The sequence below is a fragment of the Pipistrellus hanaki genome (genome assembly GCF_964339955.1).
Source record: "Pipistrellus hanaki genome assembly, chromosome: 18".
NCBI classification, from domain to species: domain Eukaryota; kingdom Metazoa; phylum Chordata; class Mammalia; order Chiroptera; family Vespertilionidae; genus Pipistrellus; species Pipistrellus hanaki.
The window spans coordinates 5597891-5614008 of NC_140520.1; the positions used below are offsets into that span (position 1 = coordinate 5597891).

Here is a 16118-nt window from a genome sequence, read left to right on the forward strand (position 1 = left end):
CTGCACTGGGTCTGTCACTCCAGCTCAATGGGGTGTTGGGGAACCCACATGCTGGATGGACCCCTCGAGGGGCAGACGTGAAGTCACGTGGCTCAGTGCTTGCTTCTCTCCTGTAGGTGGGCTGGTTCCCGTCCACATATGTGGAGATGGATGAGTAGGTGCCAGTCCAGTGAGGTCAGGCTGGACACTTCGAGACAGGACAGACGAAGCCTTCACAGCACTGCGAGTGAACCGATGTGTTTGAAAAGCTGCATTTCCAGCTATTTCACGCCCTCCCTCCTGAGTCTTAATCCTGGGGTCTGAAAAGGCTGGTGCTGATGGACAGCTGGGCAAAGGACAGCAACCAGTGGGTCATCGCCGGGGGCCAGGGCAAAGCCCGAGCTTGCTTTTCTCCCCCAAAGAGCCCGGCAAACACATGGTTCATCTTTCTACTTCCTTCATCCAGTCTGACCCCATGATGCCACCATCAGAAAACGCTTCCCGCTGGTTTCTTCTCACGTGCCATTCGCCAGAATCTTTCATGGTCCAAAGTTCCATGTTGCCCTTCCCAGCACAGAGCCCATGAGAGCTCTGCTGTCTGGCAGCTGATGGAGGGTCCAGTATGACTCCTCGTCAGCTGATGGAGGGTCCAGTATGAGTCCTCGTCTTAAAGGGCCTCGCAGGGGGCTCGGGGCGAGCACTCTTATTCAGCTCCTTCTCTGTTGCTCTGGTCACAGTGGCGAGTCACTGTATACAGAGAAAGAAAGCACATAAAGGCAAGCTTCTCCCTGTGAGACCCTCCGCCCCGGTGACCTCCTAGGGTTGTTGTGGAGATGTGGTCTCTCGCTTGGTAAAGCCACCTCGGCTGGTAGGGGACAGGCGGTTGCAAGGGACCTGAGTGAGGACGTATTGTTTACAGAAGCAGATTAAGGGCTATCAAGTCATTTGACAGGAACAACAACTATAACACGGGTCTTTTTTTTCCTCCTCTATCCCCCCTTCCTCCCCCCCCCCAAAAAAAAAAAAAAAACAACCACAAACCTAGGTAGGATGGAGTCCCCAATTTCCCTCCTCTCCTGGAGCATTGACAACAGCACAAGCACAAACCAGGCTGTGTAGGGTTTTGGAAGGAAAGCACAGCGGGGTCCTGCCTGCATTTCTGGGACTGGAGGGCCACTAGGCATTTCCGGGCTTTCTCAGCGTGGCCCCCAGCTTCTCACTGAGGGTCTCCCCAACCCCCCCCCCCCCCCATCAGCAGCCCCTTTTTGGGGGTGTGACCCAGTGGGAAGAGCAGTTTCTGCAGCGGATTGATTTGACCAAACCTTCGCTTTTATGGGACACGTTCCCTCTGCGATGCACAGAGGCCCGGCCAGGACGCCCGCTGAAGACACTAACGGCCCTCTCCCGACAGATTGGTCTCTCTGCAGCATGAAGGGATGTCCACATGAGACCAGGGAGCATGCTGGGTTTGAAGCAAACCCAACCTGAGACGCATTAGCTCCGTGGTTGGCAAACTGCGGCTCGCAAGCCACACGCGGCTCTTTGGCCCCTTGAGTGTGGCTCTTCCACAGAATACCACGGCCTGGGAGAGTCTATTTTGAAGAAATGGCTTTAGAAGAAGTTTAAGTTTAAAAAAGTTGGCTCTCCAAAGAAATTTCAATCGTTGTACTGTTGATATTTGGCTCTGTGGACTAATGAGTTTGCCAACCACTGTCTTAGCTTAAGGAGCCAGGCTGGACGAGCTCAGTTGGAGGTTGTGGATCATGTCTGACATGAGGGAGGTGCCACCTGCTTGCTCCCCACCCCTCCTGAGTTCCAGAACCTAATGTTCAGTGACTGCCTCCCCCTGTAGCGGCCCCCGGGGCTAGGCCTTCTCAGATAGGATAGAGTCGGGACCTTTACCTCAGAATTATGTAAACTGTGATTGTGTTTTTAGAGAAATTACTATTTGCGAAAACCAGTTAAAGTTGTGTGTGTGTGTATGTGTGTGTGTGTGTGTGTGTGTGTGTGTGTGTTAGTGCGCATGTGTGTATGTATGTGTCAGTGATCATGGAAACGGATTTTATGAGATGTCTGTACAGTAGAGTTGTACCCTCACGCGGTGTCCCCATCTTCCCTGCAGCTGTGAGTCAGAGAAGGTATCACTTGTCGCTGTGTCCACGGAAGCAGCAGCGTCACGCACGCTGACATGCTCCCGGGCGGGGGTAGGAGCGGGCGTGTTTCCTGTGTTGTTACTTCAGCCACTCAACGGCCTTCCTCACTTGGGGCGGTGGTCTTCCTGTTGCATTTCACGGACCTGGGGGCAGTTCCTCGAAGAGGCAGCCGGAGCCCTTTTACATGTTATCCACCCAGGCATCTTTGTCTCCGTGTGACCTCCGTATGGACACAGATTTGTTCAATGCCATGGGTCTGTGTAGATTTCTAATGCCAAAGACAGAAGTCAGTGTTTTCCACATACTTTGTCTTGCCTGTATGCGGCCTTGTGTAACAGTGGGTTAGAGTGCTATCTCATTTTGTAGTATTTTGTAAATATGTCAATACAATAAATAGTTACTACATGCAATAAATGGGTGTCTCGAGAGCTGAAGAGTCTTTCCGCTGAATGATTCTCTAATTCCAACATACAACAGCCCCACTTCTCCATGGGGGGGATACATCCCAAGACCCCCAGCCCCTCTATGTATTACCATTTCCCCCATACATACATTCCTATGATAAAGTTTAATGTTTGAATTAGGCACAGCAAGAGAAGGGCACTAACAATTAATAGCAAAACGGGACAATGAAAATGATATACCGAGGTAAACGTGACGTGACCGCAGCCTCATTGTGTGAAATCAGGGCGACTTGAACATCAGCTTTGTGATACTGTGGCAGGTGGTCTGGTCACCCCGGTGGCCACTGGGAGATGGAGCGCTGACCATGGGAGACACTGGGCAAAGGTCAGACTAGCAGAGCAGTGTGGGGTTCCCTCATGCTACACGGAATGGCGTGCACCCTAAAACCTACGGATTGATGACTTCTGGGCTTTTCCATTTATTTGCATACCTTGGGTGACTATGGGTGACTGCTGCCATGGAAAGCCGGGGGCTGCAGAATGCCAACCTCATCGTGAACATGGAGTAGAAGCCCTGATTTTGACCAGGGAGCTCCCGGTTTGGGGCTGTCCCATTGCACTCTCCCTGTGTTTGTCCAGACTCCCTCTCTGTAAAGGTGCAGCCATATTGGATTAGGGTCCCATCCTTCCGCAGTATGATGGCATCTTAATGAGGTCCACTTGCCACAACCCTATTTCCAAACACAATCACATTTTGAGGGACTGGTGATAAGGATTTCAACTTTTGAATTTTAGGGGGACACACAACCTCTAACAGCTCTCTCCCTTACACTCTCAGATTATGAGAGAGCTTTTAAAAAACACAATAGCTTCAGAAGAGTGGCTCAGTGGTTGAGCGTTGCACCATGCACCAGGAGGTCACCGGTTTGATTCTCATGGCATGTGTTCAGGTTGCGAGCTCGATCCCCATTAGGGGCTGTGCAGGAGGCAGCCGATTGATGCTTCTCTCTCATCATCTATGTTTCTATCTCTCCTCCCTCCTTCTTCCTTCCATTTTCTGAAATCAATAAAAATATATCTAAACAAGCAAAAACCCACAAAGGCCAGCAGGGATGGGCGAAGCATGGGAAGAGAGATGCGTGCGAGGGAGAGGCTGAGCCCCAGGTCTCCACAGACGTGCCCCAGGTCTGTCCCACTCTGCCTCAGGGGTGTGGGTCAAGGTCAGACTTCGGTAGAAAGGAAAGGAGTTACCAACTGAAGCACCGCTCTTCTCCGCTGCATTTCTCAGCCCCCCCGGGGCTGTCAGCCCCACATGAACTTCCCCCCACCCCCAGCCTTTCTCACTGTGGGTGTCGGGATCACACATTTTCTCACTGGGAGAGAGAAGTGCTTAACCACCTTCCTGGGATGAGCTCATTAGGAACGAGCAACCTACTTACATGAATTAATGAAACGCTCCTGGGTTCTGTGCATCATACGGCAAAGGGAGGAGACGCGGGAAGAGGAGCGGTGCCCTCAGCATTTGTCACACTTGCTAGTGAGGTGTTCTTGCCTGGGTGGTTTCCATTCGTGGTGTGGGATGCCATGAGTCTACCTTAGTGCAAGAGAAGTGGTTTTCTTGACCTTTATTCAGTCTGTCAGGTCTACGCATGCAACTCGGGTCATTTTGCATTTTTCCTATTGCAATAGGATTATTGGACATAATCCTATTTTTAAGTCTTACCACAAAGATGACACTGGGTAGACGTGTGTGTGTGTGTGTGTGTGTGTGTGTGTGTGTGTGTGTGTTTGGGGGGGGTACATGAAGGCAAGTGGAGGATCCACCCTAAATTAACAACCCCGGGTGCCAAGTTCAAAGCCATTGAACAGAAAGGCCCAAGCAGACATCTGATGTAACTCTCCCGGGACTTCTCAGCACAGCCCCAAAGACAATTAAAATGGTGCAAGCAGCCAAACTTAAACTTGTAATCACATAGCAAGTTATTTTTAAGACAATTAGCAGCTTCAAAGTCCTTGCGATGCTAAAGCTCATACGTTTTTTTTTTCCCCCGGGACCATTTTGCAGCACAGCCAGTGGGCCTGTGGAAAGAGCCCAGAAGTTGGAATAAGTCAGAGCAGATGCCGGTCTTGGCTGCTTCCATTTAGAAGCCAGGAGACTCTGAGGGGCACCTCTGGTCTCCCCGAGGCTCAGTTTCCTCATAGGGAGGATGAAGGCATCAAAGTCCATCCCTTCTGGGCCTACTTCCGTTTGTCCCATTCTCTCGATCTGCATCAAGACACTCGTTGGCTAAGTATGTAGCTGGCAGATTGAGTTTGTAGATAGCACAGATAGAGAACTGAGGCTCAAACAAAATTGGGGTGTACCCGTCTCTCCTTAACGTCTCCCCTCCCTCTGCCTGACTCCCAAGTCAGCTCATTGCACCTGGGCAAGAGCCCCGCCTGGCACCCCTGCCCCCGGGTTTGCTCCCGGCCACATTGTGATCCTGTCATTCCCCAGAACTCTGCAACAGCTTCTGTTGGTTCAGTGCATGGATGGAGGGCTGACCCACAGGTTCAGGTGCTGGAGACACGTGGTGGACAAGGCAGACAGTTTCCTGCCCTGACAGAGCCTGCTTCACAGAGGGAGATAGGCCATACGTGATGCACATGGCGGGATACACGCAGGAAGTGGGAAGTGCACTGAAGGAAGTGAGAGCGGAGGAAGGAGACAGTGAGAGGATGGTGCTAGTTTAGACACCATAGCCATGGCAGGTCTCTGTGGGGACTATTTTCACAGGGACAGGGGGAAGGGTGGGAAGCAGTCATGTGACTAGTCATGTGACTAGTCACAAGACCTGCTGGTGGGGAGAAGGGCTTGTGCAGAATCCCAGGGTAGGTGAGCTTGGCTTGGCTCTTTTGAGCATCAGCATGTGGGCCTGTGTTTGCAGAACAGAGCGAACAAGGCAACGGCTGGCAGGTGAGGAGGGAGAGAGCTAATTTTGGGATCAGAGCATGTAGGTCCTTGCAGGTAATGGCAAGGACTTTAGGTTTTATTTTTAGAAAAAAAAACACCAAAAAAAAAAACACTGGAGAGTTTTGAGCGGGGAAGTGACATCACCAGATTGGCGTTTCTAAAGACTCATGTTGGCTCGTTGGTGGAGGGTCCCTGACGGAGGAGGAGACGGAGGCAGAGAAACTGGAAACGCATGGTGCATGGTGCAGGCGAGGCGTGGAGGCGGCCCGCACTGCGATGCCATCATGGGGAGGGGTGAAAAGCACTGGGGTTCGGGGTGCATTCTGAAGTAGCTTGGCCTTGCTTATGGCTTGGGCTCACGTGCCTGCTCACCTTCCTGTTGGGCCACAAGGGGGAGACACTGAGCATCATCTGTGTGGGAGGGAGGGATGGAGGACGGAGGCTCCTCTGTGATGTGTGACACCCTCGCTGCGAGACCAGGAAGCCAGGTGCGTGGCCACCGTCTCGGGTGAGAAAGAAGCGGAGGCCTGAGCAGGTGGCCAGGGCGGGCTCGGCCCTCGGCACTGTCCGCAGGCTGCTTGGTGCTTCTGTTTTGTTTATTTGTTCATCCTCACCCGAGGATATTTCCCATTGATTTTTATTTTTAAAATATATTTTATTGATTTTTCACAGAGAGGAAGGGAAAGGGAGAGAGAGTTAGAAACATTGATGAGGATGAGAGAGGAACATCGATCAGCTGCCTCCTGCGCACCCCCCACTGGAGATGTGCCCTTGACCGGAATCGAACCTGGACCCTCTATCCACTGAGCAACACCGTCCAGGGCTGCTTCATGGTTCTTGCTATCTCTGTGTTTGTGTGTTTGTTTGTTTGTTTGTTTGTGTGTGTTTTCCCCTGTAATTTTCCATTCCTTTTGAGCTTTAGCTTTTTGGACCAGTGCGATGCTGAGCTCCTCGGACACAGTCATTCACCGGGACAGGCGGCAGCGGCCCTGGGTCTCTGGGGACCTGGCGAGAATTCGGCCGGGCGCTGTCCGGAGCGGCTGCTCTGGGTGGCGTGACGGCCCATTATGTCCGCATAATGACGGCGACACGGTCATCGGCCGGGCAATTACACAGCGCTCCCGTTTTACAGTCTCTCGTAATGTCCCCCGTAACCCGCGGAGTAAATATTATCGCTGCTCGTTTGCAGACGGAGAAGCTGAGGTTCAGAGGGGTTAACGATGCATTAAAGGACGCCCAGCTGCTCCGGCCGGCCCTTCTGCCTCGTGGCTCATCCTGCTCCCACCTCCCAGTGGTTTCCAGGGTCTTCCCTCCCTGGCCTGGGGTCTGGGAGACGTCCCCAGGGCCTGGGTGCTAGCCCCGTGGAGCTCTCCCCCTCCCCGAGGCCGTCAGGCCCCCGTTTTCTTTTCTGTTCTACATGGACAGGATCCCTGCTCTGTGGCCTTGAACGAGCTGTGTCTAGGGCCCCACTGCCAAGGCCACGAGGCACCTCTCTCCACCGCAGGCGTGGGAATGAACCCTCTACCCGTCCCCCGTGTAGTCCTCGGGGATTCTCGGCTCTCCGTTCCAACGATGCCAGCCTGACACCCCCTCTTCCAGGCAGCTGGCCGCGGGCACTCGGCCACGTCCAGAGAGCCACGCGCCAAGCCAGTGGGTCTTCACAGGAGGCGTGTCCGGCTGACACTGAGCCAGATGTGGTGCAGCCGGGACCGAGGTCCCGTCAGTTCCCGCCCACCGTCCCGCCCGCCTCCGGAACATCCAGAGAAAAGGCTGGTTTCCCTTTTAACGCGATGAACTGATTGCACGTCACACTTCCCCTGAGCAGGTTTGTATTTGCTGTCACTGTAACTAGGCCACATCAGCATCCAGGGAAGCCACAGGTGCTGGGGACAGAGGTTGGGTCTCAGAGACTGTCATGTGCTTGGTGGCCACCAGGTGTCAGCAAACCTGGCTCCAGGAGGCAGGTGCACACAGGTGGCTGGGCTAGGAAAATGCCATTGATGAGTTCATTAACAGATTCAAACCCTTCCAGCGAGCTTGTTAGAGGAGAGCTGGGGGAGGCTGTGAGGTGTGCCATCCTGTTAGCCTACTGATGGAGGTGCCGGGCACCGGGGGTTGCAAATCAGATTAAGATGAGCCAATATCGATCGTCCATGCGGGCGCAATTAAGTCCTGAATAATTAAAGGCCGCCGTGTTTCCCAGCTCTGGCTCCATCCAGCGTGCGTGTGTTACCATCAGCAACGGGCGCTACACTGACAGAATCCCCAGAGGGACCGTGACGGAGAGAAGAAACAGGGTCGGGTAGGGAGGCCGTCTCCTCCGGGCTTTTGAAGACCCGAGGAGATCAAGAAATGGGTCTCAGCCCCGAGCCTGTAATTGTGACTCACGTCCTCACTAGAAATACGTTGCATTAGAGAAAGCCGTGTGTCTGAACGTGAACACCCAGCTAATGCAGATTTGCTTACTCAACGCTGGATCTGAAGGATCGGTCATCATTAGCAGCGAATCTGACCCTCCACCCTCACTGTTCTCTTGGTCTCCTGATGGCTTTCTTGGGATGGGACAGAAGCAAGCATCTGTAGGTGACTTTGTCCTTGTGTGGACATGACAGAACATACCTACCCAACCTACAAGGTATAGCCTGCCGCTCCCAGGCCTTAGGCAGACAGATGTTCCAACAAAACCTTATTGGCAACAACAGGCAACAAGCTGGGTTTGGCCCATGGGTCACATGTGGAAACCCCTTTCACATCCGCGTGGTTCAGGGTTTCGGTTCAGGGTTCAGGTTCTGGAGAAGGCCGCACACAAATGAAAAGAGACTAGAAAAGCATTAACTTGGGAAGTGGGGGCCAGGCGGAAGCCCAAGAGAGGACTACTCCTCGCTCTGGCTTCTCCATCCCTTTTATTAAGATTATGGGATACACCTGTCCCTCAGGCAGGAAATTCCAATATTGGCCAATCCTAAGACTAACAGGTGGAGGCTGCTGCAACTACCAATGTCTCAACCAAGCAATGAGTGATTGGCCCTGACCTTTCAGAGCAATTAAGGTAGACCAGCCTCCCAGATTCCCCGTCCACACCTCTCTGCTAGTGAAACCAGGATGGTGTCCGGCAGTCACTGATGGCTTGCACCCCTCCCTGCCTATCTTTGTCCACGAAATCTTTCTCCAGAGAGGAGTTGGACTGTTGATGATTTTCCTACTAAATCTCTGTGATGTTCAAGTTTGCCCGCCCTGAGTTTGCATCCCCCAGGCAAATCTAATTGGAATTTGGGGTGTTTCTCAAGCTACAAGTCACAGGGCACCTCTTGGTTTATTGCCAGGGGGGCCTGTGGCTCAGCTACGTGGAATTCCATGAGCTGTGTGTCCCCAGAAGCCAATCTTATTTCTCTCCCAATTCCGGAGCGGCAGCTCAGTCTGTAGCTCTTCTCAACCCCCTTTTACAGGAGAGCGATCCAAGGTAAGTGACCCTGGCCAGCGGGACAGCAGAGATTGGAGGGCCACTGACCTGGGCTGATTCTAGCTCTCTCAGTGCACAGTGTGGGCAGGGAAGTGGGAAGTGGTTTCAGCTCCGTGTCAGGACCACAGGGACAAGGTGTGGCAATGTGGGTGTAGAGGAGAATGATCAGGATTCTGGGGCGACACAAACAATACAAATCTGACCTCTAAGCCCAAGGTCGCTGCCCAACAACACCCTTCATGTGAGCAGCGATCATGACCTTGTGGGGCAGGGAGAGGCGCTGACTTAGTCCCGGCGTGGAAGCCGGGACCTGCGTCCGTGGATGGCTGAGTCTCCACGCCTCATTAAGCCCACGGTCGTGAGCCACCGTGTCTGCTTCTCAGCTGAGCGACGAGGGGGATGTGGCCAGAAATAGCCCTCCGACATCTGTGAGTGGCACCTGGCCCTGCCAGGCTTCGCAGGAGACTCAGGGAAAGGTCGGCGCCGAGGTCCCTTGTCAGCACGGCAGTTGTCTGACGCCTCGGAGGCCCTCCTGCAGCCAATGGCTCGCCTACGATATCCTTCTGTCCCCAAACTCTACCCCTGTGGGGGGCAACCACACCCTCTTCTCCGTAACTCTTGCTCTCAGTATGGCCCATCCATTTATGCCTCATACTCAGTCTCTCTTTATTTTTTATTTTTTAGAAATATATTTTATTGATTTTTTACAGAGAGGAAGGGAGAGTGATAGAGAGCCAGAAACATCGATGAGAGAGAAACATCGACCAGCCGCCTCCTGCACACCCCCTACCAGGGATGTGCCCACAACCAATGTACATGCCCTTGACCGGAATCGAACCCGGGACCTTTCAGTCCTCAGAACGACGCTCTACCACTGAGCCAAACCGGTTTCAGCTCTCTTTATTTTTTAAAATATATTTTTATTGATATCAGAGAGGAAGGGAGAGGGAGAGAGAAACATCAAAGAGCACAACCCGGGCCTGTGCTCTTGACCAGAATCGAACCCAGGACCCTTCAGTCCACAGTCTGAGGCTCTATCCACTGAGCCAAGCCGGCTAGGGCTGGTCCTCGGGACCTTTTGATGCAACAATGAATTTGAATCTTTCCACCGAGCACAGGGCCTGGCTCTTGGCAGTCTACAAACATTTTAGAAGGGAAAGAAAGCTTTTCAGTACAACTCTCTTGCCCCATCCTTGTTCTGTGTATACTCTCTCCGGGCAACCCGTGGGGGTAAACGTCGCCCCGTCTTTCCCTCTGCCCATCTGGTCTGTGCCGTTGGTCCCCGGTGGGACCCCTGTTTCCGCAGTGATGTGCCACGTGCCAGGCAGCGGGCATCAGCCCTCTCCATCTTCTCAACCCGCTCTATACCCGACCGCGGTCTGAATTCTACACGGCCACCTTCCTGGACGCTGGGGTCACCGGGGAAATGACAGTGTCCAGCTCACAGGCCTCGGAAGCTTTAAATGAGATGAGACGTGGGCTGTGCCCGGCACAGTCTGAGCTCCATGGATTGCCAGCTCTTCCTGCTCCGAGGGAGAGATGATGATGTTCACAAACGAGGGTCTGTTCGCCTTTTGGAGGTTTCATGTGGGAGCATTGTTTATGCAACACCCACTCCTGTCAATGGAGCTGGGAAAGCCCGCCACAGACCTGTTCCAGGGGAGCCACAACTAGATGGAACCGGGACCTTGGGGCCAGAGAGACCTCAAGGAAGACGGGGAGAGGGAGAACAGCAGGCCTCCCTGCGGACAGGGGAGAGAAAGATGCTGTTTGCACCATTCTCACCGCCAAGCGTGGTCGTGACTGGCTAAGAGGGGGGTGGGTCACATGACCTTCCAGGGGGACAGAGGTCTGAGGTGGCCAAGCAGCTGATGGGTAGTAATTTGTTGTGAGCCCAGCAAAGCGCCATCCTGAGAGCAGATGCCCCCTCCCCCCGGAAAAGGGTCCCCCCCAGCTTTGTGGGAAAGCTGGCAAAGCGGACAGAGTCGTGACCTCCAGGCACCTCAGCAGGAGACTGGCTCCCCCCGCGATGACCCCCAGGTGTAGTTCACGGCACGAGGCGGGCTGTGGAGAGGAGATGCTGACAAGGGTAAGACACGCTGCCACATGGAGGCCGCCTGACACCTACCGTTCAAATGGCAATGAAAACCATGACCAATGGAGAAAATGGAGTCCTCCCCTTCTTCCTCTCCCCAGCAAGACCCGGGCCGAGGGTGCGGCCAGCGACGCTGGAAGGGATGGAGACCACCCAGCGCAAGACAGAGCCCAGCCCCCGCCCCTCCTGCTCCCCATTGTCCTCATTAAAGAATTCACAGCCCTCAGCCTCCTCCAGCGCGTGCAGGAGGCCAGGCGGGGAGAAGGGCAGTAAAAGCACACAAGGCCTTTTTGATCGGGAATGAGAGAAAAATCTCACATGCCACACACCCACACACACACACACACACACATGCATGCACACACACACATACACATGCATGCACACACCTATTGGATGCATGCACACATGCACATGCACACACTCACATACACACACCTAATGGGCACACACACATGTGTGTGTGCACACACGCGCACACAGACCTAATGGACACACACACCTACTGGACAGACATGCACACATGCATGTGCACACACTCACACACCTAATGGATACATACATGAAAAATCTGTGCATTAACTGTGGTTGTTTCTCAGCAGGGGCATCTTGGGAGACTTTAACTTTCTACCTTTTAGTCCTTCAGTATTTTCTTTTTTTCCCCCTCCCGGGATATATATATTTATGAGGCCACTTAAATATATTTTTATTGATTTCAGAGAGGAAAGGAGAGGTAGAGAGATAGAAACATCAATGATGAGAGAGCATCACTGATTGGCTGCCTCCTGCATACCCACTACTGGGGACGGAGTCTGCAACCCGGCATGTGCCCTGACCGGGAATTGAACTATGACCTCCTGGTTCATAGGCCAGTGCTCAACCACTGAGCCAGTTTCAACCTCTGTTGTTGTGTAATCAAAAAGAATAACTAACGTCTCACACACATCCGAGGGACCCAAGCCATCGCCATGACTGCGGTGAGCCTGCAGGATGCACTGTGTTCCCAGGCTAAGTGTATTGGCTCGAAGGTAATCTATGCGGTTCGAAGACATGGTGATTTATGGACTAATTAATGGTGCACAACAAAAATACTTAGAGAAACTGGCCCTGCCCCCAACCCAAAAAGCCTCCCAACGACAGGGAGATGGGTTTTGCACGTTAGCAAATTAAATCCATATATATTTATGAGGCCATTCAAAATGCGGAGTCCTTTCCCTCACGTCCCGCGTAAGCAGAAATGTCCATGTATCAAAACCTAATTGTGCCAGGCCCCACGGCTTGGGGAATAAATTAAGTCTTAAGCTACCGAAGACATCGGACATTAATTTCCAGGCTTATTATAGCTCTGATGAGACGGGCGTTAATAAACGCAGCAGGGAGAAAAAGAAGGCCCACGGGACAAGGAAAACACACCTATTGGTGTTCCTCGGCCAACTGTTGTGTGTGTGTGTGTGTGTGTGTTTTTAAATAATACTTTATTGATATTTTACAGAGAGGAATAGAGAGTTAGAAACATTTTTTACAGAGAGGGATAGAGGGCCAGAAACATTGATGAGAGAGAGACATCGATCAGCTAACTCATGCACATCCTCTACTGGAGATGTGCCTGTAACCAAGGTACATGCCCTTGACCAGGATCAAACTTGGGACCCTTCAGTCCGCAGGTCGACGCTCTATCATTGAGCCACACCGGTTCTGGCAGGTGTTGATTGTTGATAATTCATTTAGGGCGGCAGAGGGATGTCTACACGGAGGTGTCATTGCCCCAGCAGCTTGTTAACAGGCCCGAACAGGGTGCCGAATACTTCAGAGGTTTGGAGGGGTTTGTGTCTTGTTTCTGAGGTGGGGAGGGAGTGGGAAGGATTTCATGGGATACAGTAAAACAGTCAACGTTCACCCCACAAACCTTTCCTGGGCACTTCGTCTGATAAAATGGTGCTGTAGGCTGCGGGTGGAATTGGATGGGTGCTCAGAGGAGGGAGCCCGTATTGGGGCTGGCCTTTGAGATGTCGGTCAGACTGAAAAATACGAACGAGTGGTTAGGACATGGTAGCAGGAAGGCGGGGACTTGCAGGATATGGAGGCAGTGGGGACAAGGACACAGGACGGGCCATGTGGGGCAGGCAGTGGAGAGCGTAAGTCACGTGATCATTTGGCAAAACAAGTTGGTGAGGGAACGTAATGGTCATAACACGGGAGGGATCGCAGGGGCCGGATGGTGGACGGACCAAAACGTGTGCTCGTCTGTGGCAGACAGCGCCATGACGGACTGACTTCCACTGAGCACCTCCAGGTGGTGGCCCTGTGCATGGATGTGCTCCTCATTCTCCAGATTGCAATGTTCGGGGGACAACGTCACAATGCAAGAGTAAACTTCGGTACAAGATGAAAACCGCGTGGTAATAAAATAAATGCAGGATCTATGCAGATACATGAGCGGGGCAGCTACTGTAGTGTTGGGGGGGCGGAGGGGGGGTCAGAAAAGGTTTGTTGGACAGACGACCTGAACTCAGAGTCCTGATGTAAGCAAGCTTATGGGAAAGAAAGTCACCCTGGGCTTGGGAAAACCGGAATTATACCAGGAAGGCCGGGGCTTTGATTGAGTTCATCAAGTAGTCCCTTCATGTTGAGTTTTCCATCCGACTACTTTTGCTGAGAACATCTGTGGCAGGCTGGCACGCGTTTTCCCCTGTTTGTCATTAAGCATCAGACGCTCTCTCAGAGCCCGTGATAGATCTCAGTTCAGCGTCCACGAAGAGATGTCAGGTACGCCTATATCTCGAACAGCGTCACTCTGAATGGAAAACGGGCCGCTTTCTCGCTAACAGAGCGAAGAATGACAGTTCTCTGGCGGGTGGCATCGATAACGCCGTCCATGGCCGGATATGTCTCCTCTTCCTGGGTAGGTTTACAGCTCCATTAGGACTGAGCAATCATTCCCCCCGCCCCCCCCCCCCCCCCGGAGTAAATAAGAAATTCGGCAGCAGCAATAACGTGTTTAAGTTGGCCCCTTAATATGTAACTACCTGCCACCTACCGACTCTAGTTCCATTAATTATTTATTCTAAAACTCAAGTGATGTCGCATGATCTGTATTCATGCGCTACTATTCAGAAGATTCCGCTTCAGCAGAATGTCTTGGGGGTGAAAGAAAGAGGATTGTACCTTTTTTATTTCATAGAGTTTTAAAGAGACTTGCACTTAAACTAATTGAACATTTCTATTGGCCTGGCTCATGCATTGTACGTATGGCCCATTGGTAGGCTGGCACACTTTCGCCGTGCCTCATGTGTTGTGTGTGTGTGTGTGTGTGTGTGTGTGTGTGTGATCCTGGTGTCTCTTTTCTCCTAAGGATAGGCCGCAGGGAGTCTCCTGGGCCTGCAAACATCTCATCACACTTGATTCCATTCAGGTTCATCTAAACTCGCCACCGTGCAGTCGTTCCTAATCAGTAGCTCCTGGCGTGATGCCTTGTTCGTGACGGTAACTGTTATGAACTATCTGAGTTGCTGTCTGCAACACGCAGCCCCAGGAAGCTCTGTGCAGCCTGCGTCGGGGACCTCGGGCTTTGAATCGTGAGTGTAATGCCTCGTCCCCCAATGCCCATCATAGCGGCCGCCCCAAAGCGGGGCAGGTGTTTGACTTCTGGAAGCCTCTAGCTTCTAGGGCAGTGTTTCCCAACCTTCTCTCATGATGAGAATCACCTGGTGGAGTTGTTAAAACACAGATTCCTGAATCCCAACTAAGAAGTGCTAAACTAGGATTTTTGAGAACATATAGGTAAAATTGCATACCTAACTTAGTGCTCTGTATATAACATCTGTGTTAGAGCACTAGTTAAGTATACAATTTTACCTATATGTTCCCAAAAATTCTAGTTTAGCACTTCTTAGTTGGGATTCAGGAATCTGTGTTTTAACAACTCCACCAGGTGATTCTCATCATGAGAGAAGGTTGGGAAACACTGTTAGGGGACAGAGTGGCCTGGGGTTTGGGGGTCTCCTAAGGGAACACATTTCCTCCTGAATTTACCATCTCTCTCTTTTAAAAAAATAGGGAGGGTATGTACGGGAGGGGGGGGCATTGGTATATGTACAAAAATAATAACTTAATAAAAAAAATATTCAGATTTCAGAGAGGAAGGGAGAGGGAGAGAGTGATAGAAACATCAATGATGAGAGAATCATGGACCTGCTGCCTCCTACAGGTAGAGGATGCAGCCTGCAACCTGGTGCCTTTGACTTGACTGGAACTCCGGACCCTTCACTCTGCAGGCCGATGCTCTATCCATTGAACCAACTGGCTAGGGTGAGTTTACCACCTCCGTTTCCCTTTTCAGGGGCACAGAAGCCCTTCCCCGCCTTGAGGAGGAGACCCCCATTCTGTATGCTTGTGGAGGCGATGCCAGGAGGGCCCCTGCCCTCCTCTCCTGCCGCCATCCATCCCAGCTCATTTCGGCCGATCCAACCCGGCCCTGAGCCATTTCCATGTTCCTGCTCCGCCCTGGGCATCACTCTGCACAGGCCAGGGTGTAGGCTGCCCACTGGGCCTGGGTGGTTAGCGACGGGAGCCCTTCTCCTGGGTGCGTCCTGTCTGCCAAGCTCCGACCTCCAACCTCCAACAGCTCCGGGGCCGCTCACGCTCTGCCCGGCCAGCCGCCTGCACCCGGGCCTCTCCCCACGGGGCTCTCCCCACGGGCTCCGCAGGTCATTTCTGATCCCGGATCCTGTGCATTGCCTCCCCCCCTCCCCCCAGCCCGTCTGGTGGGTTAGAGACAGCAGGAGCGAGGCCACAGGGCCCGTGGGCCGCGGGCAGTGAGAGGACGGGCTGGGCTTGAGGCGTGGGGAGGGTCTCTGCTTCTCCGCGTGGGAGCCGCTGGCAGGAGCCGCGCAGACAGCCCACTCGCGGATGGATCTCTCTCTTCCTCCCGCGTCTGGATGCCGCTGGTGGCGGCCCAATGCCTCCTCTTCGGAAACCATACTTTCCAGGTGAGGGACACGTTCCAGGTGAGGGACACACAGGCGCTGCGGGCGCTCTGATGGCACCGCTGAGTGCTGGGAGGCAACGGGCCGGC

At 52.9% G+C, this 16118-nt stretch overlaps 1 protein-coding gene across 2 annotated transcripts in view; it reads left to right on the forward strand.

Annotated features, from left to right (window-relative positions):
• Window positions 1-2560, forward strand: part of VAV3 (vav guanine nucleotide exchange factor 3) — a 143527-nt gene extending 140967 nt beyond the window's left edge. For both annotated transcript variants that reach the window (XM_084866071.1, XM_084866069.1), the window contains one exon: window positions 117-2560. In XM_084866071.1, the coding sequence (XP_084722197.1) occupies window positions 117-158 (42 nt within the window). In that variant the 3' untranslated portion in view covers window positions 159-2560. The remainder of the gene's footprint in view (window positions 1-116) is intronic.
• The last annotated feature ends 13558 nt before the right edge of the window (window positions 2561-16118 follow it).